At 47.5% G+C, this 22,309-nt stretch overlaps 2 protein-coding genes across 3 annotated transcripts in view; both read right to left on the minus strand.

The window, feature by feature from the left end:
• Nucleotides 1-1,333: 1,333 nt before the first annotated feature.
• exosc10 (exosome component 10) lies at nt 1,334-9,527 on the minus strand. Of its 2 annotated transcripts, XM_076163455.1 has the most exons (26): nt 9,368-9,527; nt 8,225-8,361; nt 7,984-8,107; nt 7,775-7,879; nt 7,389-7,548; nt 7,170-7,278; nt 7,011-7,086; nt 6,809-6,919; nt 6,569-6,712; nt 6,270-6,460; nt 5,970-6,126; nt 5,715-5,863; nt 5,560-5,610; nt 5,231-5,342; nt 4,931-4,978; nt 4,761-4,836; nt 4,294-4,412; nt 4,120-4,212; nt 3,974-4,042; nt 3,761-3,866; nt 3,607-3,680; nt 2,223-2,406; nt 2,075-2,139; nt 1,920-1,996; nt 1,762-1,805; nt 1,334-1,632 (listed from the first exon to the last, which is right to left on the minus strand). In XM_076163455.1, exons 1-25 carry the CDS (start codon nt 9,488-9,490, stop codon nt 1,775-1,777), a joined length of 2,691 nt encoding a protein of 896 aa, XP_076019570.1. In that variant the 5' UTR covers nt 9,491-9,527; the 3' UTR covers nt 1,334-1,632; nt 1,762-1,774. The 2 variants fall into 2 exon arrangements, with proteins under 2 accessions (XP_076019570.1, XP_076019569.1); XM_076163454.1 differs by having other exon boundaries at nt 1,334-1,805.
• Nucleotides 9,528-13,691: 4,164 nt separating this feature from the next.
• The window catches only part of cntn3a.2 (contactin 3a, tandem duplicate 2), a 28,511-nt gene continuing 19,893 nt past the window's right edge, over nt 13,692-22,309 (minus strand). Inside the window, exons 15-22 of the mRNA XM_076163406.1 lie at nt 21,649-21,798; nt 19,895-19,965; nt 19,088-19,322; nt 18,474-18,583; nt 17,126-17,312; nt 16,716-16,828; nt 15,486-15,654; nt 13,692-13,789 (exon numbers count right to left, since the gene is read on the minus strand). Of these exons, the coding sequence (XP_076019521.1) occupies nt 13,692-13,789; nt 15,486-15,654; nt 16,716-16,828; nt 17,126-17,312; nt 18,474-18,583; nt 19,088-19,322; nt 19,895-19,965; nt 21,649-21,798 (1,133 nt within the window). The remainder of the gene's footprint in view (nt 13,790-15,485; nt 15,655-16,715; nt 16,829-17,125; nt 17,313-18,473; nt 18,584-19,087; nt 19,323-19,894; nt 19,966-21,648; nt 21,799-22,309) is intronic.

The raw sequence follows: 22,309 nt of genomic DNA on the forward strand, positions 1-22,309 counted from the left end.
CTCTATTGCGGCTCCTCTTTGTGACAGCCACCCGTGCTGCTCGACACTCTAGCCAATAGGAGCACAGTACGGTTGGGCGATCCGCCGTGACACCAGCCAATAGGAGTCAAGGATGACTGCCTCGTGTATAGTTTGTCTGACGTCACATCAGTACCTGAGATGAGACTCGAGGGTTTGATCTGACTTTAAACAGCGCAAAGTTTACTGGAACAATTACGAAAGCGCCTTTAAAAGGCTTTCTGTTTATCTGCGCTTTTACGTTCATTGAGAAACAAAAGATTCAAAATGTCAAGTACGCAATGTATGGTTAAATTTATACTTCTAATGGGATAATTCCATATTTAGAAATGCAAACAATAAACTCTTTTCGGCGACTAACACACTTTTAAATCTAGTGGTAAGTTTGCCTCCCCAGTGTTCTGCATGTACTGTTGTATGTGTACTGAACGTCTGTTATGGAGAATGACATCGCCTGAAGCCCTGGCTCATACAATATTTGCACACCGGGCTATTTGAGAAGCAGGAGTGTGTCTGAGTCGTTTCTTACAGAAGTTTCTTCTTATGGGAGCTCTGGGCTGGGCTGGGAACATTTTGCTTGCTTTAGGCTTCATGACTATGGGTTAAATTATCAATAAACTGGATTTGCCCTGTTTGAGCTCATACTTAAAGGCTCCAGAGGCACCAAAGAGTCTGTGAGTGTGCAAGATGGACAAACTAGGCCCATAGTGTAAAGAATGTATAAGTACATGCTGGCTGTAATCATGTTCATGGCTGTGAACACATTAACACTCACCCAACTCGTACGATTTGACCCCATTAGACCATTAGCTCTGTTCTCAGCTGAAAGAATAAAGAACTATGAAAGGCTCCGAACTTATCAGTCACCCTACACGGTGTGGTATTGTTAGACTGGCCTCAGATCTCTATCACATCTAGGTCACTTGTGTGGAATTCTTCACTTCCTTGATGAATACAGGATTTCCCGACAGTGACTATGGAGGAAATTAAACCTGCACTTGAGACTTGGGCCGTTTGTCTTCCTTACAATATGAAAAGCTTAGTTAGTTAGTTTGATGACAAGCTCTCACATACAAACAGTATTTATGGTGAAAATGTTTGTTTATTGCAGCAGCAGCATATTTTCTGCAATGTTCACATACAATAAAAATAATTGGATATTTGTAAACTCATCCACAGATGTAAACAAAACAACATTTCTGTGTCAGGGAGACTTAACCTGGAGTTTCATTTAGGTTCAGATTGTACTGCAGCTGTAAGATTCAGGCTCTTTGACATGCAGACGTCAACATTCCTCATGAGCTCACTAGGCGTGTTTCACTTTGGAGGAACAGTTTGACTTCTCAGCACCGATCTGTTCTACTTCACACATGATCAATATGCTTTTAGAAGACAAACACATCTTCATCAGCCATAATTCTGTTCCTACAGTTCCACATGGTTCAGTTCAGATCTGAAGGGCCGAAGCTCATCGTCTCAGAGCTCATGAATCCATGAATCCTCTAAAATCATTCTGATATTATAGATAAATAAACATCAGCCCAGAAATGAACTTGTTCATCTAAAATCTTCTTTAATAAAGAGGTCTGTGTTTCCATGTATTTACAGGCTAAACTGCAACACAAAGGAAAATGATGACATTAACAATTTGAAATTTGCGAAATATTGAATTAAGTAGAAGAAGAAGAAGAAGAAGGGAACACTGTGATCAGGCAAAAAGAAACCAAAACCAAAAAACTAAACCTGAAGTGTCGGTTTATCTTTTGGGCCAATTATGTCGGAATCCTCTGTGGAGAAGGAAAAAGAAGTGAGATTAAAATCAGAATCTTCTAATGTCAGTGCTTATTAACCTCATTATCTCAGTGTGAATGTGAGGAAGGTATCACTGCCTGCATGTTTACCTGTCAGATTTCCCAGCCAGGTACGACATACTTCGGTTTCCAGCTCCATTATTTGACATTTGTCCTTTCGCAATTCTCTATTTGGACAAACACACACACATTGATTCAACAGTAAGTAAGTAAGTAAAAAAACAAACATAAAAAAATGAAAGTACCTTTTTCTTAGATTTGTGCGTTTGTCTGTTGGGATCAAACTGTGCGTTGTCCTTTGATTTGGCGGCTGGAAAACAAAGGCGGTGTTTCATCAGTAACTCATCAGGCTCATCTTCAGTCAATCAGGAATCATTGGTGCTGCGTTCTTACCAGAGAAGACGTTGAGGTCAGACTGGCTGTAGTCGAAGGGTTTGAAGGTCTCGGCCGCCGCCTCCTCTGTCTTCTGCGCCTTGTCTGCAGACTTCTTCAGCTTCTTGCTGGGTTTGGGCGTCGACTCTCCGGCCTCGCTGGTCACACGCTCCCTTTTACCTCCACCGTCTCCTTTAGCGAGGTCCTGACCAAACGTGTCAAAAACATTCAGTCACAATCAGCATTCTAATGGCTGCTGTCTGGACTTCACATCAGCGAGATCTGACCAGACCTTCAAGAAATGTAAAAGGCTTCAGTCAACAATGAGTATCCACACCTTTCACATCCTTATACTCAAAGATTACCTGACTATCATGTTCACATCAGGCATTCAACATTCAAAACAAATGTCTAAGAGTCATAAAACTGCAAGTTCAGCTGAAAAAACAAAATCAAACTTTTGCTGCCATCTAGTGGTTAAACTCTGCATCTCATCTTGCTCTATATCAAAGCAGCTCTGATATTCTCTCTCTCTCTCTCTCATCAGAGTCGCTTCATCCGGTGTGTTCACTTGATCAGACCCTGCCCCGCCCACATTGTGACTGGTGCGTCTTCAAACTAACTTTTTAAACCGTAAGCCGCCGTCGCACAATAAGTCACCGACTCGCACCGGACACTGACTCCTCCACGCTCACAGTCTGCACGCCCACACACACTGGAAAACTTTCATTATACTGTGACTGAGGCATCATCAAGCCTCAGGCAGTGACTGAAACTGGCACAAACTCACATGTGGATGTACACAAACATCAGTAAAGGGTGTGTGTGTGTGTGGATGCAGCACTGAGACTGTAAACTTTGTAGAAAAAAAACAGAAAAGAGGGAGAGAGAGAGACTAAACACCATATGGCAGCAGGAGTGTGTATGACTAACCAAGCAGGAGGGTGCCAAGCAATACACCAGAGAGCCGGAACTAACAGGCGCTGGGATTTTGGGGCTGGGAGAGAGGCTGCGGCTCCCCGGGGGGACGGGAGAGTGTTCAGCATTTCATGAGCAGCGGACATGCCTCTAATGCTCAAATCCCACACTGAGCACGGCTGGGTCCCCGAGGCGCGGCGTGACGGCGGGGATGTGAATAATAACGGGACAATTCCAGAACAGGAACAAGTGCTAAGGAAGGGAAGTGGTGCGGGGGGGAGGGGAATGTATGCAGGGAGTTACGCCGCGCGACGTCTCGGGGTAAACCCGGGGCGCTGTTGTTAGGCGGCGCTCGTGTCTCCCAAGGGGCTTCATCAACGGTGGAGTTTGTCAGAGTGTGAAGGCTGTTTCAGTGGAAGAGAGAGAGAGAGAGAGAGAGAGAGAGAGAGATACAGGTAGAGAGAGAGAAAGAGATCGAGAGACTCACGGCTGCTTGCTGGCGCACGGTGGCGACGTTCTTCAGAGACTCTTGGTAGCTCAGTTTGGCCTTCTTCCGCTCCTCTGCAGAGACAAACGGTGAGATCACGACGGCGAACACACATGACAGCGTAAACTCGGGAGTAAACGTCAGAGCCGCTCACCTGCCGCTTTCTTGGCGTGTTCCTTCGCCGCTTCTCGGGCTTTCCTCTTGGCCTCCAACTCCTTCTGCTGCTGCTCGATGCTCTGCAGCTTCCACCTGTTACTGATCTGCAAACACGCAAACACGCAGCACAGCAAAAGATATAACACGTGTTTAAAATGTATACATATAAGAGTCTCTTTCCTCTTATCAACGTATGGAGCTGCTGGATTACCTCATATATTTTTGAGGAGGGGTCAAACTTGGCGCTCTTGTTGATGTGAACATCCGTGGTGGGCAGATACTGAAAGGAGGGAAAATGTAAATACGACGTGTGTTTACATGAAATCTTTAAGGTTAACCCCACCGGCCGCCTCTCACCATCCTGAAGGGGTTAATGAAAGACTCGATGATGCGTCTGGCTTTCATCTGCGCCACACTGTGGGATCCTTCATCGCCCTCTGCGTCCAACACCTTCAGGAAACAAAAGGGAAACGGCGCTCCAGATCAGCCTTCACTCTAAACCCCCCCCCCCCCCACAGGGTTCCTCCATACCTCAAACAGTGTGATGCAGGCCGGTGCCAGCAGACCACCTGCTTTATCCACATCCACGTCTGTGCGGCGCTCCTCCTCCTCCTCCTCGGTGAAGAGCTCTCCCTGCTTGACTGGCAGCTCTGCAGAGCAAACACGTTCATGCTCTAATTAGCAACAACAGGAAGCGGAGGCGTGTCGAGCGTGTGAGACAACCTCGTTATGCTATTCCTGAAGAAAATGTGCTGTGATCGCAAGTGCTGAGAGGTGGAAATGGTTTCTGTACCTGAATGAATATAGGAGTTACAGGCAGTTTGAGTGACAGCTAAAGCCCAAGCCCTTTGAAGCCACCGATTGTTTATAAACAACATGTGCAGCCAATTAAGCGGAACTAACGGGTCAGACTTCCTGAACATAGTAAGAGTAATTAACAAAGGTGTGTGTGTGTGTGTGTGTGTGCAGTCGTTCCTACACACAGAGTATGATCTCACCGTGAGGAGCAAAATGGGGGAAGTCTCCCTCGGAGGCTCTGGACGTATCGTGAGGACCAAACAAGGTGACCTCGGGCTGTGAAGAGAATAAAAGATAAACATTTTAATCCCAATCCTGGTTTGTTTGGTCACAGTGATTCTGCATGGATGGATCAGTTTCTTAAGCCGACCTTCCTTATGGGCGTGAGGCCTTTGCTCTTCTGACTCGCGACTTCAGCCTGCAGAGGGAAAGGAAACACGGTGAAGTGATTCTGCTCCTTTATCATAGATGGGTGAACACACACACACACACACACACACACACACACACACACACACACACACACACACACACACACACACACACACACACACACACACACACACACACACACACACACACACACACACACACACACACACACACACACACACACACACACACACACACACACACACACACACACACACACACACAGAGAGAGGCTCACCTTCTGCAGAGGTATCTCTCTGGCCTCCTGCACAAACAGATGCAGCTCGTTGACCTGCTGCCTCACCAGCGGGGGGACGGGGTTACAGCAGGCCACGATGCCCTGCGGCTCCCTGGGTAAATAAAGACACAAACACATCCATCACCTGTAATCGCAGCGTGACGGCTAAATGGAATACAACAGCGGCTAAATGGATCAGACAAACAAAAACAAATATATGTTACAAGTAAATGTCACAGGAGATTTAACTGTGATTTAGTTTTGGTTCTAGGAAACACGGAGGAGGAAGTGAGGGAGAAACTAGATGAGATGAAGGGAACTTGACTTACTTGGGAAGCTCCTCACATATTTTGTTGAGCATGTGAGTGGGCAGGACGTATCTAAACAAGAAGGAGACACAATACTGCATTAAAACACTGTGAAACAACAGCAGCGTGTTATTGGTTATAATGGAGCACGCGGCCTCAGCAGGTCTCTCTCCTACCCGGTGCTCTCGTCCTCCTGCCGGGCCAGCTTGTCCCTCCAGGCGAACAGCAGCTTGAAGGCGGCGAGCTGCTGCGTGTTCAAGGACTTCTTCTGCTTCCTCAGCAGCTCCAGGTACGACTCCTCGGTGAAGATGGGCTTTGAGTATCTCTGCACGGAGAGAGAAAGAGAGAGAGAGGACGGTGGATCAGGACCGACGTCAGAGAGGATTTAAAACACCGAGAACGAGAGGCGGAGGCGAGGGATTGGTGGTCACCTTGAGGGCGACGTCTCTGCTCTTGTTCCAGACGCTCTGCAGGAGGCCCGGCTGCCCGTAGTTGAACTCCAGCAGCTGCGCCCTCATGCGGTCGTAGATGTAGAGCAGGTAGTGTGTGTCTGTCCTCGCGTACTGGACCATCTCCTCTGGCAACGGCCTGCAGGGGGGGAAAGACAAGAGGACATCAGCGCCACAGAGTCCAAAACTACTCACAGGTTTATGATATAAATAAGAGAAGCGGTGTGTGTGTTTGTGTGTGAGTGTGAGGAAGCATCGGAGGCTCGTTCTGTCTTTTCATACCGGACTCTCCAGTCGGCGAGCTGGTAGCGTTTGTCCGACTCCACGCTGCAGAAGTGTTTGAGCAGGTGGTCCAGGGAGTGGCGGGCCAGGTTGAGGGCGCGGCTGGCCTGATGCGTGTCAAACATGTTGACCACATAGAGGCCCAAGTCTCTCTGCAGCCACTCCATGTCCGAGTCGGCGCCATGAAACACCTGAAGAAGGAGAGAAGCAAGCGTCACTTTAAGGATTGGCACTCGGCAGTCGTCCTCGTTTCTGGGACAGTTTGGAGTTTTGTGCTGAGCGCTAATAGGATGAGTTACCTTGACGACAGACGGGTCAGTGAACACCTCGTTCAGTATGTAGAGCTCACTGCGGAGCTCCAGGGTGTCGATGATGAAGTCCTCGTCCCGGGTGGAGATCTGCATCAAACAGGTGAGGCCGAGGAAGCTCCTGTAGGAGTGGTGCTGAGGGCGGAGAGCAGAGGGGGGCCAAGGTTAACGTCTACTCAGAGCAGAGTCGGCGTGGACACAAGGAGAAACTACTCCGGTTCTCCGCATTACCTCGAGGTCCACGGCAAACTCGGACACTTTGCACAGCTTCCCGTTGAGCTCAACCAGATCCTCCAGCGTGTCGACGAAGCAGCACGTCGTCTCATCGATCGGCTTGTACATCTGCAAACCCAGCCACATTTCAAAGATTAAGTAGACGCCTAAGTAACGTGAAGAAGAAACATCAGCACTTTAAGCCGCCGCCATTATTGACCTGTGGTTCTGCTTTGGACAACAACTCTTCTGTTACTGTCAGGTGATCCAGTTCATGCTGGTACGGGTGAGAGAACCTGGAGGGGATTTAAGGAACGGGAAGTTTAGATGGCGGATGAGTTGGAAAACATTTTATGAGTCCATGTAGGGAGGATCTTACATGTCCTCCACGGGTTCAAGAGTCCTCTGCTGGTGAATGAAGTCGGCGAGGGCGGAGGGGACGCCCAGGTCCTCGGGTCGCTCTTTACGGCTTTGTTTATTACTAAAATCTACGATCGGAGTACAAAGCAAAGAGGTTGAGAACAGTGTGAACGCAATGAGGCGTTAAGAGGTGACACACTGGAGGAGAGGAGAGTGTGTGCGTCTGTGTGTGTCTTACAGGAGGGGAGGGGCTTCACCGCGTTGGGCTTGATGAAGATCTTGGGCACAAACGGCGTGTTGCTGTTGTCGACTTTCTCCTTGAATTTCAGCTGCGGCCTGGCGATGTTCTTGGCGTGCATCAGCTTAAACATCTGAGAGCGACTGCCAGACCCCGAACTCTGTTCAGCACAAAGCGGAGAGATGATGACTTTGTGCCCGATTACCGAAAGGCGAGAAGAAGACTTTCACGAGTAATTAAAACTGGGAATTATGGCGGAAGCTTGTCGGTGCTTTAAGTGCGTGGATGCCAGGCTGGCACGTGACGCCGGGGCTTGAACGGAGCCCAAAAAACAGAGTCTGGCATCTGCAGAGCCAGAGCCCAGAGGTTAATTAGCCAAAGCAAACCTTGCGATTCCAGCTGGAAACAACAATCTTGGGAGGCTGAAATCCTGCAGGCATGACGGGCTGCTGGCTCCGGTTCACCCCGTCGGCTTCATCAAGCAGAATCCCCTGGAAATCCATTACCACAGCTCTGTTAGTTTGCAAAGACTTTTCTCTCGCAGACAGAAACATTCCCAACACACAAACACTGCGTCTCTCTCTCTTTCTCTTACCACTCTCTCCAGGATGACGTCGTTGGAGTCCACCACCAGGTCGAACCTCTCCTCCAGCCCGCTCAGCTTGCTCCGGTCTCTCATGTGAGACCTGCAGCCATGGTACTGCATGATCTGACTCATGCTGTTAGGGAACACAGCAGGGGACGGGTTACTCTCAAACAAACACACACACACACACACACACTACTTACCGCCGTGCGTGTATCTAAATAAGAAACAACAGCACACACACACTCACCAGTGCAGGAGTGTGTCCCCCTGACCTTCACAGAACTCCCGGAAACCAGGGAAGCTCCGATAGAAGTCAAACTCATCCCCAGGTTGCGGCAGGCCGGCGGAGGCTTTGGTGGCGGATATAACAGCGCCCAGGCCATACTGGAGAGGAGAGGAGAGGAGAGGAGAGGAGAGGAGAGGAGAGAGACGGCTCGTTAGTGCAGTCAGGGGTGTGTGTGTGACTTGAATGAACACTTCTGGTGGTTTATAAGGCTGTACTGGACTAAAGGAGACAGTAGCAGAGAAGTATCATTGATTCGGAGACTTGAAAGTGTTGGAAGTCATCAATACGGCAATTTTCTCTCAAGCTGACAACAACATCCTCTTACTCTCTGTGTTTCTGCAGTTAACTCATCAGGACGGCTCAGTGCTTCAACGTCATTAGATGCATCGATAAACAAGAACTGATCGATCAATAAGTCAAACTGAAACTCATTAAAAAAAGTAAACATTTGAAAATTAAGCTTGCTGAGCTTGATTGTTTTCATTTTCCAGCAACTACACAACTAATCGAATCTAATCTTGTGATCAATAATCACCATCACCAGCTACAGAAACACTAACATCTTAGTTTCTATTAATCAATGTATGGAAATGTCTGTACTAACGAATCGAGCAGACACTATTAAGGAAGAGAGATCACTTTTCTGAAGTTAACATTCAGATATACGAGTTGGCTTTTACAGTGATTGTAGATCGATAGTAGGCAATCATGTTACATCACTTTTCGCTGCGCTAAGTCACTTTTATTTGCAATTTAAAAGTGCAATTTACAATTTATACAGTTTCAGCTAATTGCAAATGAACTCAGTCGCAGCTTCACCACACAGATTGATCGATTTAGGACGATTAATCGGTCCCGAGGGGCGTTCAAGGACCTTAAACTCGCACGCAAACATTGATAACTCGGCGAGGCTGTGACGTGGACGTTGAATTAAGTTAATAATCTGCGTCGCCATATTGTTATTAACGTTTTCTACCCAAATAACACAAGAATAACGCGACCCCGGCGGAGCAGGAGCCTGCCGGAGGGTCCACGCTGGTCCCACGGGGCGCTAACGTTAGCACGGACGCGGAGCTCCGGTTCGGTTCGGTTCGGCTCACTTACTTTCACGAAGGCGTCCACGTCCTTGAAACCGGGACAAAACTCGTTTGTCTCCTCCTGGTTCGTGTCTGTATTCATGTCTTCATGGCCGCTGTCAGCCGCAGCGCGACTTTCTCGGGACTCCATCGGCGCTCTGTGTACATGTGAGAAGACCGGAAGCGGTTTTCTTCTTCCGTGTTTTCTTTAAGTTTGTGAAACGGACTTTAGGGCGAAACAGCGCCGCCGCATGGATGGGAGACGAGCCGCACACGTCAGACTATTCTATAGAATTTCAAATCTATATAAATAATCCATAATAATTTAACCCTTAACCTGTATTTAATCAATACTGATGATAATAATAAGGATTAATTGCTATATTCAGCGGTTTTAAAAGCAATAAAATAAGAGATCAATAACATCCTCTTATTGAAATGCTTCAGTGGCTTTGTTCTATGAATGGAGCACAAACCTAAAGGTCACTCATCCAGTTTCAGCCGAAATTGGTGGAATGTGGATATTAAATCTATTTTGTGAGGTTTGTCAAGATTGTTCCAGCATAAAAAGAATAAAATATAAAGCTTATTCAGTTGATTTACAAGTTTTGACAGTGAATGGAAAGCAGTGACGGCCTTGTATCAGCTAAAGATGGCCGTGCCAGTGTGGCGTGTTGCAATCAACGGCGTGTCAGATTTTCCCTCCTAAAACCATCAGCCTTCTCATAAACTCTGCCATTTTGGACTGCACGGTCAGGCTGTGGTCGTTAACGCTCTGATTCAATGCAGTGACATTGCAGTCACAGCTTCGGCTCCCCTGCAGAGGCTCGACCGTCTGACCTCTCCAGACGGCTGCACTGGGACTCTGCAGCCATGGGGGGGCAGTGTTGACATTTGGAACTCCCCAGCAATCTGATCTGAACACAGCAGAGTGCTGCACTCTGCGGGGATGCGATAGAGGAAAATAATGCAACCCAGTCATGACTGAACCAATATCCTCACTAAGGGCTCACCAAACCATGAGTGGAATGAAATTATCTGGCAGTTTTAATCAGTAAAGGTGCTGTGTGTTATACCAACAAAGCTTACACAGCTCTTCCCTTCCTCATTTCATGGTGTGTGGTGTAAAAAGTTGGCTTCTTGGGGTTGGGATTGTGTGGTCAATAGAATGTGAGGAGCCACTGGCTGATTATTGACACGCCGGCTCATTATAGATGATCTGTGGTGTGTAGAGAGAAACGTCTCCTTTCTTCACTTCCCCTTGGTATCGATCTCTTCACGGGGTCGTCTCCCCCTTATTATCTTAAAAGCATCTCTGCAACACCGACTCAATCAATATTTCACAGTAGCTCTCCATGTCCGTGTCACTGGGCTGCTTCAGAGGGACGAATCTGCAGTTGGGCGGATACACGCTCTAATAATCCTCAAATGAATCAGCAACTGTGTGCCAAACGCCAACTGTAAATATTTTAGATTTGCATTGGGCCTTATAGATACAGATTTTACCATCCAAAGCATCCGTCTGTGGTGATAGCCCTTATTATATAATGTCAACGACTCAATTACTACATGCACCAAAACTCTCCTTGAATGTGTTCTTCGTCCACTGAATGGGGCATTACTGCTGCCATTTACGCTCATTTATATGCTTTTTCATAATATTATGCATTTTATAGCTTTGATGGCGCCCCAAGGCACCACTCAAATCCTTTCCTGCAGTAAAAGACACTAAAATTGCTGATGCCGAAAACGACACGGTGCCACGCGTAATCCCACAAACTGCACCGGAGAAGAAAAAAAAGAAGAAGAAGCTCTCAGTGAATCATTTTTATTAACTCCCTCGTTTAGAAAACACAAATGCACCAAACAATATCGTACATGCACGGCTTCAGCGTATCGAGATCGGCTGATGACTTTTCAATGTGAAAACAGTACTGAGACGATCTCACGGAGATCACCCGAACATCAAAAATACTGAGGAGTCACGACAGAAAGGCCAAGCGTTGCCACCACACAGAGCTGGAGTTTGTAATTCCCTCACCGACATTTACAGGGTTAAGAACTGCGAGTAACAAATGGGGGGCGGGGGGGTTTGAATCCGGATCCAAATCTGTCTTTTCTTATCTTTTAAAGTAGCGACAAACCTGGTAAGATGTTTTGGTATAAAAAGACATAAAAGGTACCAGTAGGTTGTGGTTCTCACACTGTGCATTACTGGGCTTACTACCTTGTAACAGGTAGCGTTTGTGTCATAGTGTTGTTCGCACGGTAATGCTGTGTGTCATGGCAGCTGCTGACCAACGTCTCTCTCTCTCGCTGCTCATGAGGTTTGTCTGCAGAATTACAATTGGGGGAAGGAAGTAGGACGCGCCGCGCTTCTGTCTCCCACTTGGGGGCGTCGCTCTTTAAAAAGCACAGTTGCAGGTAAAATGGTCGGTGGAGGGCGGAGAGAGCTCGTCGTCTTTGAACGCAACACTTGACCTTTGTGAAGAATTGTCAGAGAAGAAACAATCAGGGAACTATATAAACATTACTAAAAAGAACAGAGGAGAAGAAGAAAATCAAAGTCAGAATCAAAGCATCTCCACAGTACTGATACGTTACGAAACAAAGAGGTTGGCAATGCTTCTACGCCCCCCAAGACACAGAGAGTTCATAAACGGTGACGTCTGCAGGTTTTTTTTTCTTCCGTTCTTCGTTAAATCAGCCGGAAAGACGCCGTTTCTGTGTAAACGTTTGTGATGTTTAACGGAGACATTCTGCTGCGAGCGGATGAGTACAGATTAACCACACGGAAAAGCCACAAACACAACATGACGGGGGGCTCAGAGACTGACGGACGCTGCTGCAAGAGGGCCTTAAATCCCGGAGCTCCTCCCCCTTCTCTCCCCTCTAGCCCTCCCCCTCCCGTACTGACTCACAATTTTGAGATTCCGCAGCGTTTCGCCACGATTGAAAAAACAACAAATTAATTTAAGCTATTTTTCCTCCAAATAGCAAAATGGCCTTTGTCAGGTAGCAACCATGCACACACTCACGCACACGCACACGCACACGCGCACAGGCCCGACCCTAGAATGGTCTCTTCAGAGGAGCATCTTGGATGGATTGTCCTGATTTAGTTCTCTCTAAATCCTGATATATTAGGTCTTGTGTGGGTGTCATTAGTCCCATCACTCTCTGCCCTTTTCCCCATTCAAGCCCCTCAGGCTCTCTCTAATTCATTACGATGTTTTAGTGTCCGCTACAGACCCACCACACAAACATCAGACCTTCCATTCGTCAAAGCGCAGCAGTTAAATGGAACCCGACACGTTTCTGATCTACGCCCTCCTGCCTCTGTGGGGCTCTGGAAAGGTTTGGGGGGTAAAGCAGGTTGGAATACCTGAGCGGCGGCGGAGGTTTATGCTTGAACAGAAACCATGACGACACACACGACACAAAGAATCCAAATCCAACGGACGACAAAGGACAGAGTCACAAACTATTAGAAGACACAGCTGAAAGCACGATTTGCCAAATAATGAGCATCTAAGCTGGTGGGAAGACGCTGATCATCACACTGGCACGACTGTAACGATGATGATGACGATGATGATGGCAGGCTAGAACCAATCGTTAAACCTGTTGGAGCTGTCGCCGTACATTCCAACTCCCTACGATGGAGCGGTAGGTGGCGTGCCGATGGCTTAAACGGATATTGCGAGACGGGACGCAAGCCACTTTCAATGGAAGGCATAAAGCTGAAGATGGCGGCCATATGTTCCAAAACACAACGCAGGAGCGACTGAGTGACGCCGTTACGGGAATCTCCAAAGGCACGAGCACAGGCGAGTGACTGTGATCCTCCTCGCCAACCTCAGACCAAGAAAGGAACAATGGAAATATCGAAAAATACAAAACACCACTTCTTCCACTTCCTCTTCTTCTTCTTCTTCTTCTTGTTATCATAGTCTTACACGCAAGACTTTCGCTAATAGGATAAAACGCAGAGGAAAAAGCACGTAGCCGTCTTTAGCGATGGCGAAGAAGAAGGCTGAAACTACTTTGGCACATGAATGGAAGTAAGGCAACTGTATCATTCTGGAGTCAAAAAAGAGCCAGCGAGCGCGGAGCTTTGATCCCGATGGGCAAAAAGCGTCAAAACAGGACCCACGTAGAAAGCAGAGAGCTGATGGCAGCGCCCGGTCGTGTTCCCGCGCTGCCTCGTACGTGGTCGCCTCCCCTCCCCCCCTCCCCCCCCACAAAAAGAACCAAAATAGAGAAGAAACAAAAACAAAACAGCAACTTTCACAGAAAAAAATATACCAATACTGAAGGTTTGAAAAACAGAGAGCGGTCCGTCATCGGTGTCACGACGTCGAGCGGAATGTTGTTATCGCCACGGCGATGAGCAGCGACGGGAGAGAGACGTCCAGACTCCAGGCTTTGGATCCACGGGCGCTCATACCTGCAGGAACATCACAAAGCCAACGTGAAAGTGGGCTCCATGTTTGACACTTATGACGGTTGATTGAAAACTCCTGAGCCTGGCACCTAAATTCAGTATCTCTTCTCTCTCCTTCTATCTAACTTCATAGTTCATAGTTAAGTACTTTTGCCAACAATGCTGGAGGGATTTCTAGCACAATAAAAGAAGTCTGATTCTAGCCTGTCTTCAGCTTATATGATGTCAAGTCTGAGTGGGCGCTGAACTCGCTCAAAGTCATGGATGGCAGCCAGCGAGCATCTAATCAATACGTGCTGCTCCACTTGCCCATCTTGCATAACTCGCATCATATCAGACATCTACAGAATTACATAAGATTACATGCAGAAATAAGACAGCTCATCGCTACATAACGGGCTCAGAACTTATCAATCGACCCTTAAACACATGAAAACCGATCACAGGACACAGAAATGAAATCAAAATCTCTCCTTTCATCCGTTCTCTTCTCTGCCATTCCAGTTTTCCAAAACATAAAGAGTGTGGATGCTAAAGTCCATAATGGTGCGAAAAAAAAAATTCTGATTTATTCACTCGCGTCTATTATGACTAAAACTTTAGGCAGAAAAAAAGGAATATAATGCAGAATGTATTATGGGGGCGAGATTTAAAGGATTTAAAGCGACCAGGGGCCTCGTGCAGCTCGCTCTCATCTTCACCGCAAGTTCTTCATCTATGATTTAAGTGGGTCATTTAGTTAGTGCGTATGGACCATTAAAAGTTTCCTGTAATGATGTAATATCCACATCACACTCTTTACTGTGGAAATGCCACAGCTCATGCAAAACTCAAGCACTTCTGATGTCTCAAAAGTGCTATTTTCCTCCTCAACTTATTTTTCTGTTTTTGCCATCTAATGCGTTTTCGCCGGGCTCACTTTTCTTTGAAGTGTCCAATTCTTCGGAGGTCGCCCGGATGCCTGTGAACTCTGCCAGCCGGCGGGAGGGAGAGAGAAGAAGGGAGGCGGCCTTTTAAATGATGTTTGAAAGAAACGGCGGAATTCTATTTCTCTCCGCCGCCGTATCGGGGCGGAATATCAACAATGCAAATTAGCATTTAGAGGAAGACAGGGGGCCCCCCCGTCCCCGTCCCCCCTCGCCCCCCTTCTGCTGCCGAGTCCCCGTAGAGTAAAAGGAGGAAGTCAACCCCCTGCGACAGAGATGGATTGCGCCGCAGATTTCAGCCTAAGATGAGCCTGGAGGAGGCGAGCGGGCCGGCAGGGGACGCGTGGGGTAATGGTGAGTCACAGGAGGACAAAATGTCCCTGTCAGGTTTGGAAAGTGTTAAGTGACTTCATTTACAAAAGGCCGAGCGGTTCGCGCAGACGGAGCTCGCCGCCATCGTCTGTACGTCAAACTCAGTCTGTTGTGTTCCTCTGAGGCTTCGGCTCCTTTCAGCGCCGACGCCAACGGCATTAAATCTTCAAATAAGCGTCTATTTGTTTCATCTGAGGGGGCATCAAAAGCTGCTGTCAGTGTGTCTTTTCTCACCACAGAGAGCCAAAATGGGAACCATTCCAAACGGCTTTCTGCTTTTTTTTCTTGTCGTTTTTTTTTTTTGTTCGACCACACACAAACGCAAGCGCACACACAGAATGGAACAAACAAACAAACAAACAAACAAACAAACAAACAGGCAAATGGTAGGCAGGCTTTACCGAGCTGATGGATCCTGATGGGGTCGGAGGCGGGGCCCAGCCCGCCCTCGCTCAGCGCCTGGATGTGGATGATGTAGTCGTCGCCGTCCTCGGGGAGGGTCAGCTCCGCCGTGGAGTTGGTGGTGGTGAGTGTGTTTACCTCTTTGTGTCTCTGTCTCCTGAATGACAGCTAAATAGGGGAGAGAAACAAGGTGGCTGACACGTTGTAAATATGTTTTCGCGGCGCCTGACAGTTTACAGCGAGACGCCGTAACAGCCCAGCGCCGCCAGTTCCAGCAGGCGAATACTTTTTAGGCCCGATATGATTATTGAATGTGACAGGACAGATTAATTTACACGGCCCAGTCACATGCCGCGTCTCAAAGAGCTTTTTAACCCCACGCTTCATCTGACAACACAAGATGGCCACGCCGACCAAGCACTCAGTTTGAAGAGCAGTGCTGTGTGTGTGTGTGTATCTGTGTGTGTGTGTGTGTGAGGGAACATCGCTATTCATCTGCGATCGAGCCGTTCTTTGTTGCATGTTCTTTGTTGATAGTGAACACAGACGTGAGCACTTGTAAGGACTCAAAGCAGCCAGGTGTACAAAAGGAGCCCGTAGGTGGTGAGGCGGATAATTACAGAGAAGAGACGAAGAAGGAGACGTAACAAAAGAGGAAGACGTGTAATACAACAATTCCAGCTTTTAGTTCCTGTTATTAAATATTTTCACTGAGACCACCTGTATTCATTTTTTGGCTCTTTTACTTTGCTAAAATACTGTCTCCTAATAGTAGAAAAAGACTTTCCAAATGGCTCCGACACCTTCTCCCCCCTTTTGTTACGGCTGAACCATCAACATGTCCGACCTGAAGAAGCCCACAGCAGCTCCAGCCGCCAAACAACAAAAATAAAACAATTTAACCTCTCTGTCATCGGCAAACACACGGCGACATCACAAGCTGGTGCTGTCATTCATCCATCTGGCCTTCCACTAACACACACACACACATTGATGTTTTACTTTGACAGGAACAATGGAATTCTGTTCCTCGTCCTCTACGGCTCTCTGACTCGGCCGACAGCGCCCTCTCCAGGACACGAGTGAACTACATCCAACCGTTTGTAACTCAAGAGCTTTAATGGATCGATGCAGTGACATAATCACATAATCCAGCATGATTTCCAATGGAGTCGTTTCTGTCATCATTTGTCAAACCCGCTTTGACGTGTAGAGGAACGCAGACTCACTTGGTATCCGGTGACTTCGGACTCGGACTCGGTTGCCACCACAGGTTCCCAGTAGAGCGACAGGTGCGGGCCGATCAGGGTCCACTCCACGTTCAGCGGCGGCTGAGTCGGAGCTGCGTGACGAGAAAACAATTGAATGTGTGGAGGCCAACAGCCTGACCCCCCCATGCCCTCCTCCCCCATACAGCCCCCCACCTGCCTCCGTCAATATCACCGATCCTTCACGTACAATTTCACATTCAAATTACTTTCTCTTATTGGAAGAAAAAAAACCCAAATGTAGACGAGAATGAAGAATATTGTTTGTGCAGTGAGGAGGTGGAGGAGGAGGAGGAGGAAGAGGGTACACACATTGTTATATATGATGTCGTAGTGGTTAAGAATAGACCAGCGGCTGGCCCTGGACTCACGTGGCTTCTTGGTGGTGGCGTTGATGGCGGGCAGGAAGGGGCCCGTGCCGGCCGTGTTGAAGGCACTGACGGTCAGGAAGTACTGTGTGTTCCCCGCCAGGCCGCTCACTGTGACGGAGGTCTGGTTCCAGGGCACGCGGACCTTCCCCATGGTCTCTGGCTTGGTGTCGTCCTCCCAGTACACCACCTACAGGAGACACGTGGCACCTTCTTTACCATGTGCTATTAGTGTTCTTAGCAACGCTTACTGTGCTTTAAAAACATTTCTTTACATTTTATATCCATATTCAAATTGAAATGAGCGATCTGTGATGAAAACCTAACCAAAACCACAATTCATTCGTTCATTATTGCACATTTGGATGAAATGCAGATCTTTTATCACGACGCCAAACTTTAAACAGAAAGGAGCGAAGGCGTGCGGAGCAGTGATTCACCGTGTGACTCTTCTTCTCCTTCTTCTTCTATCACACCGAGGAAACTAAAAGGATTCTGTAATTGTTTTTGAAGTCTTTGGGAGAGATTTGTTTGCTCCCCTGAGTGGTCCTCTTCCCAAAATAAGACGTTGCAGGTTTCTCTCTCTCTCTCTCTCTCTCTCTCTCTCTCTCTCTGTCTCTCTCTCTCTCTATCGCAGCAGGAAATACGATTTGAACATCACAATGCTCCAGATTGTTCCTCTATCAGTGACGTCCGGGGGGGAAACAGGAGCGTCCATGTTGTCCCGATGGAAACATTGACGCAGCTATAACAGCATCGATCCGCCGCAACAACAAGCAGCAGCAGCAGCAGCAGCAGCGGCGGCTGTTATTATTAAAGCTCTTTGATTACTCAGATTATTCTGTGAGAGCAAGGCAAGCCAGCAATTCTAAATAATTGGCCTCAAGACGGAACGCTACATTTCTTCTTCTCACTTGGAGTTGCGGTGAAAAGTTTTGATTGATCAACTTTTGAAGGTCGATCACAGCTCGCCGCCCACTGTTGAGTATCTTTCCCTCGCCTTATGTAGAGAAATGTAGGAGTTTTTGACATTTCGCTTTGCGTGTGGTAGCCAATCACAAGGCCACGCATCACCAAAACACACACACACAGACACACACACACCTGACAGTGACTTGCAAAGGCCTCGCAGACAGGCAATTTTCTCTTGTTCTCCGTGAAAAAGCGCTCCGGCGCGTTTTTCCTGTCGCGGCGGCACAAAGAGCTGTATAATTTCAGCTATAACCGTCACCCCCGCCGAAAAACAGCCATTTCCATGGCGACATAGAGCTCGACCAGCATTTGAATGGTGTCGTGTGTGTGTGATTTCCATTTCCTTTTTCTTTTTTTTGTGTTAAAGAGTGAAATGTACCTCGTAGCCCAGAACTCTTTCAGGGGTGAAGGAGAGCTGCTGCCAATTCACCTCAATCTCCGCCGCAGACACACTCCTCGCCCAAACGCCGCCTGGCATCCCACTTGGCTCTGGAAACAGACAACAGGATGGGAAAGCGTTACCAACCCAACTACCACACTCACACACACACACACACACACACACACATACTCGACAAATCTCTTTCAATTTTCCACATTCGCACACTCACACACTCTAATACCATCACTCTTTTTGATCTCCGCTGGGATGAATCACGGCGTTAACACACACACACACAGACACACACACACACACACGGACACACGGGCCTCGCTCACACTGCACACTGACCCTCTTTCAATATCCTGAGAGGCGGCATGGATCTAAATGCTAACTGCTTTCCACGCATTCAAAAGAGTCCTGACATTTACAAGCAATCTCTGTATCCTCGCTTAAAAATGTGCATATTTTCCAGCCACAATTCTCCCTTTTCACTCCCTTTTTTCTATAATTTGAAGACATCTTCACACTTCCTCCCTTCTATCATCTCCCCACACACATCACAACATTATCAGTCCTCCTCCTCTTCCTCCCAGTTGCCACTATCTTACCGATCTCTGCGGAGTAGATGGTGACCACGGCGCTGAAGGGCCCCTGCCCCTTGCTGTTGTAGGTGCCCACCTTGACGTGGAAGGGCGAGAAGGGGGCGATGCTGTCGTTGCGGTACACGTAGCGGGACGCGCCCGGGGCCGAGGTGGCCACGTGCGTCCAGCTGATCTCACCGAAGGCTCGGAAAGCGATGATGTAACCGAAGCTCTCCCCATTCTGCAGTTCTTCGGGGACGGGCTGGGAGTGAAACACAAAACTATAGTGATATTAAAACATATATAAACCGCACGCATTCACCCCAACGCTGCATGGGCCCACACACACACACACACACACACACACACACACACACACCGGGACCATTAGATGGCTTTCTGGACCCACCTGACCAAATTAAATGAGGAGTAAAATGCCATTTTATAATCAAATCCAACCTCATTACTGAAAGGAAAACGCCTCCCTGCACTTAATGAAATGAGAAGAAGTCAAATAATGTCAAAGCTTTCACCAACTAACGACTTCTTCCGCAACATCTCCAAACTCCTCCGTGCCCCCCAAATGCTTTTGCGATGCCGATTCGACCGGAAAAAACATAAATTCCCAACAGGCCGGAGCATCGTAAATGACAATAAGTGCCAGATTCAGTGTTCTGCTTGTGTATACATTAAACGCCACCTTACGTGTCGCCTTTAACCAAGAATTTACAGCGACTGCAGCGCCGCAGATTTAATGACCCCCCGTGGATTTATGACACCTGGGAGTTAAACGGAGCCAAGGCCTCGAACTGCAGCGTCAGAGCGATGACTTACCTCCCATGTGATGACCAGCTCAGATCTGCTGCCGCCGCCTCCGCCCACATCACCTGGTGCCGCATCAGGAACTACACACACACACACACACACACACACACACACACACACACACACACACACAAGCACACACACAATCCTTACTCTTTTGATATTTGTTAGACTGACGTGTGTGTGTGTGTATCGTAGTGCAACAAGTCGCCATTGAAAAACCAGTAAAGACATGAAAATGAATAAAATAATGATTAAACCTCCCAGCGCCGCTAAATGGCATTAAAATGTAATTTTATGTATATTTCCATATATATATAAATATATATTGCTCACTCGGCAGAAAAAACACAAACAACGTCTTTGTATATAATAAAAGTTAATGAAATTCTGTCTCTCCATATAAATATATACAGTATATAGGGGTATTACACACACACACACACACGCACACACACACACACAAGCAGAACTGAATGTATATCAAGTAAATATTGATTATAATCTCTGAGAGTTTGACCTGGAATGAAGAGGAACAATGGAACCAAGAAAGCAACATGAACAAAATGGAATGCTTTTGAGAATTGGCGAATCAATAATTGATGGATTTTGAGCGACAGCAGGGAGAACTTGGATCAATAATCAATGAGAAAGATTTGGTTTGTAAAAATGATCTAAACTTTCCCCTACATAAATAGAGAGAGAAAATGTGCATTAGAGCTCAGATGTGTTTCCCCCCCTCGAGGCTGAGGTGTGGAAAAGGCCAAGAGGTCAAAGGTCACAGGTCAGGAGTCAGGCAGATATGCAGCGATTTCTCACACCGATGTCTTATGTTGGGTCTGTTCCAGTTTTCTTCCTGTTCTTCTTTTTTAGGAGATGTTGGTTTGCAAATAACCTTTGACCCTCCTCGCCGAAAACTAAACTTGAGTGCTAACAGAATTAGCCAACTGCTGGGCGCAGACAAAAAGCACAGAGCTCGTCAAAAAGTTTTTCAAAAAATTAGAGGGGATTGGGAGAAAGAAACTGTTCAATAAGGCAAAAAGTAGCGAGAAAGTAGAATCAGAAATGAATAAATGAATAAAGGCAAAGAGGCTTTTGAGCTTAGGTAGAGAAGAAATTAAAGCATCTCAGCCAAAAGAGAAGATTAGAGTCACAGGCTCGGGCCTGGAGCACAAGAGGAGAGAGGAGAGAGGAGAGAGGAGAGAGGAGGGAAGAGAGAGAAAAGAGGAGAGAGGAGGGAGGAAAGAGAAACGAGGAGGGAGGAGAGAGGAGAGAGGAGGGAGGAAAGAGGAGGGAAGAGGAGAGAGGAGGTAGAGAGGAGAGAGGAGGGAGGAAAGAGGAGAGAGGAGAGAGGAGGGAGGAGAGAGAAAAGAGGAGAGAGCAGGGAGGAGAGAAAAGAGGAGGGAGGAAAGAGGAGAGAGGAGGGAGGAGAGAGGAGAGAGGAGAGAGGAGGGAGGAAAGAGCAGAGAGGGGAGAGGAGGGAAGAGAGAGAAGAGAGGAGGGGGAAGAGAGGTGAGAGGAGAAAGGAGAGTGGGGAGAGGAGAGGGGAGAGAACAGACAGGAGGGAGGAGAGATGATGATGATGATAACGATGATGAGATAGCAATGTAAACAATGATTGAAACACAGAAAATGTAAAGAATATTTTTTCACTCCATCAGAATATGTAATCATGTATCTGTGTCTTTTACGACGTCTGTCATCATCAGAACACCTGTACATCTCTCCCTCCATATAAACCGATATACACTGATGATCTGTACCTGCGTCCTCTGTCCGGGTCTTCACAGACACCGGGCTGGGCTCTCCCACTCCCACGCTGTTCTTGGCCAGCACCCTGAACTCGTACTCCACCCAGGCGTTCAGGTCAACCACCGTGGCTGTGAGCGTGTTGCCATCGATGAGCTCTGGAACTGGAGACACGCAAAGAGAAGTGTGTATAACGTCTCATATTAGAGGACGTCTCTGTTTGTCCTGCCTGGTTTATTGGGGTTTGAACATTTCTTTAACACACTTTTCCTTTTCTTAATTATCTCAGAAACTATTTAAGTCACTAGCTTCGTTTGTGTCAAACAGTTTAGACCTTAGACTTTACAGTTTATTAAGGTTGGGAAGACGGATTAGAGCACTTATAACTCCAGCTTGTGTGTGTGTGTGTGTGTGTGTGTGTGTGTGTGTGTGTGTGTGTGTGTGTGTGTGTGTGTGTGTGTGTGTGTGTGTGTGTGTGTGTGCATGGGTGCATGGGTGTGTGCGTGTGTGTGTGTGTGTGGTGCAAGAGATGGAACAGCAAGAGATTCCTAATCTGAGCAAAAAAAGTCAAATCGTCTGCAAATCCCCGTTGGTGTAAACGCAGCCTGGATGAGGCGAACATACAAAGTGACCTCAGCGGTTTCCCTTCAGCGAGACGCTAAATCAGCAGCCGAC

This window comes from Genypterus blacodes, unplaced genomic scaffold (genome assembly GCF_046128005.1).
Source record: "Genypterus blacodes isolate CSIRO-AG114 ecotype Tasmania unplaced genomic scaffold, CSIRO-AGI_Gbla_v1 ptg000131l_1, whole genome shotgun sequence".
Classification (NCBI taxonomy): domain Eukaryota; kingdom Metazoa; phylum Chordata; class Actinopteri; order Ophidiiformes; family Ophidiidae; genus Genypterus; species Genypterus blacodes.

Coding starts and splice junctions, on each gene's coding strand:
- exosc10 (XM_076163455.1), bottom strand. CDS start 9,490: ATGGAGTCCCGAGAAAGTCGCGCTGCGGCTGACAGCGGCCATGAAGAC. Junction 8,108..8,224: donor GGGGACACACTCCTGCACTG/GTGAGTGTGTGT, acceptor GTTCCCTAACAG/CATGAGTCAGATCATGCAGT. Junction 7,549..7,774: donor TTTCCAGCTGGAATCGCAAG/GTTTGCTTTGGC, acceptor TGTGCTGAACAG/AGTTCGGGGTCTGGCAGTCG.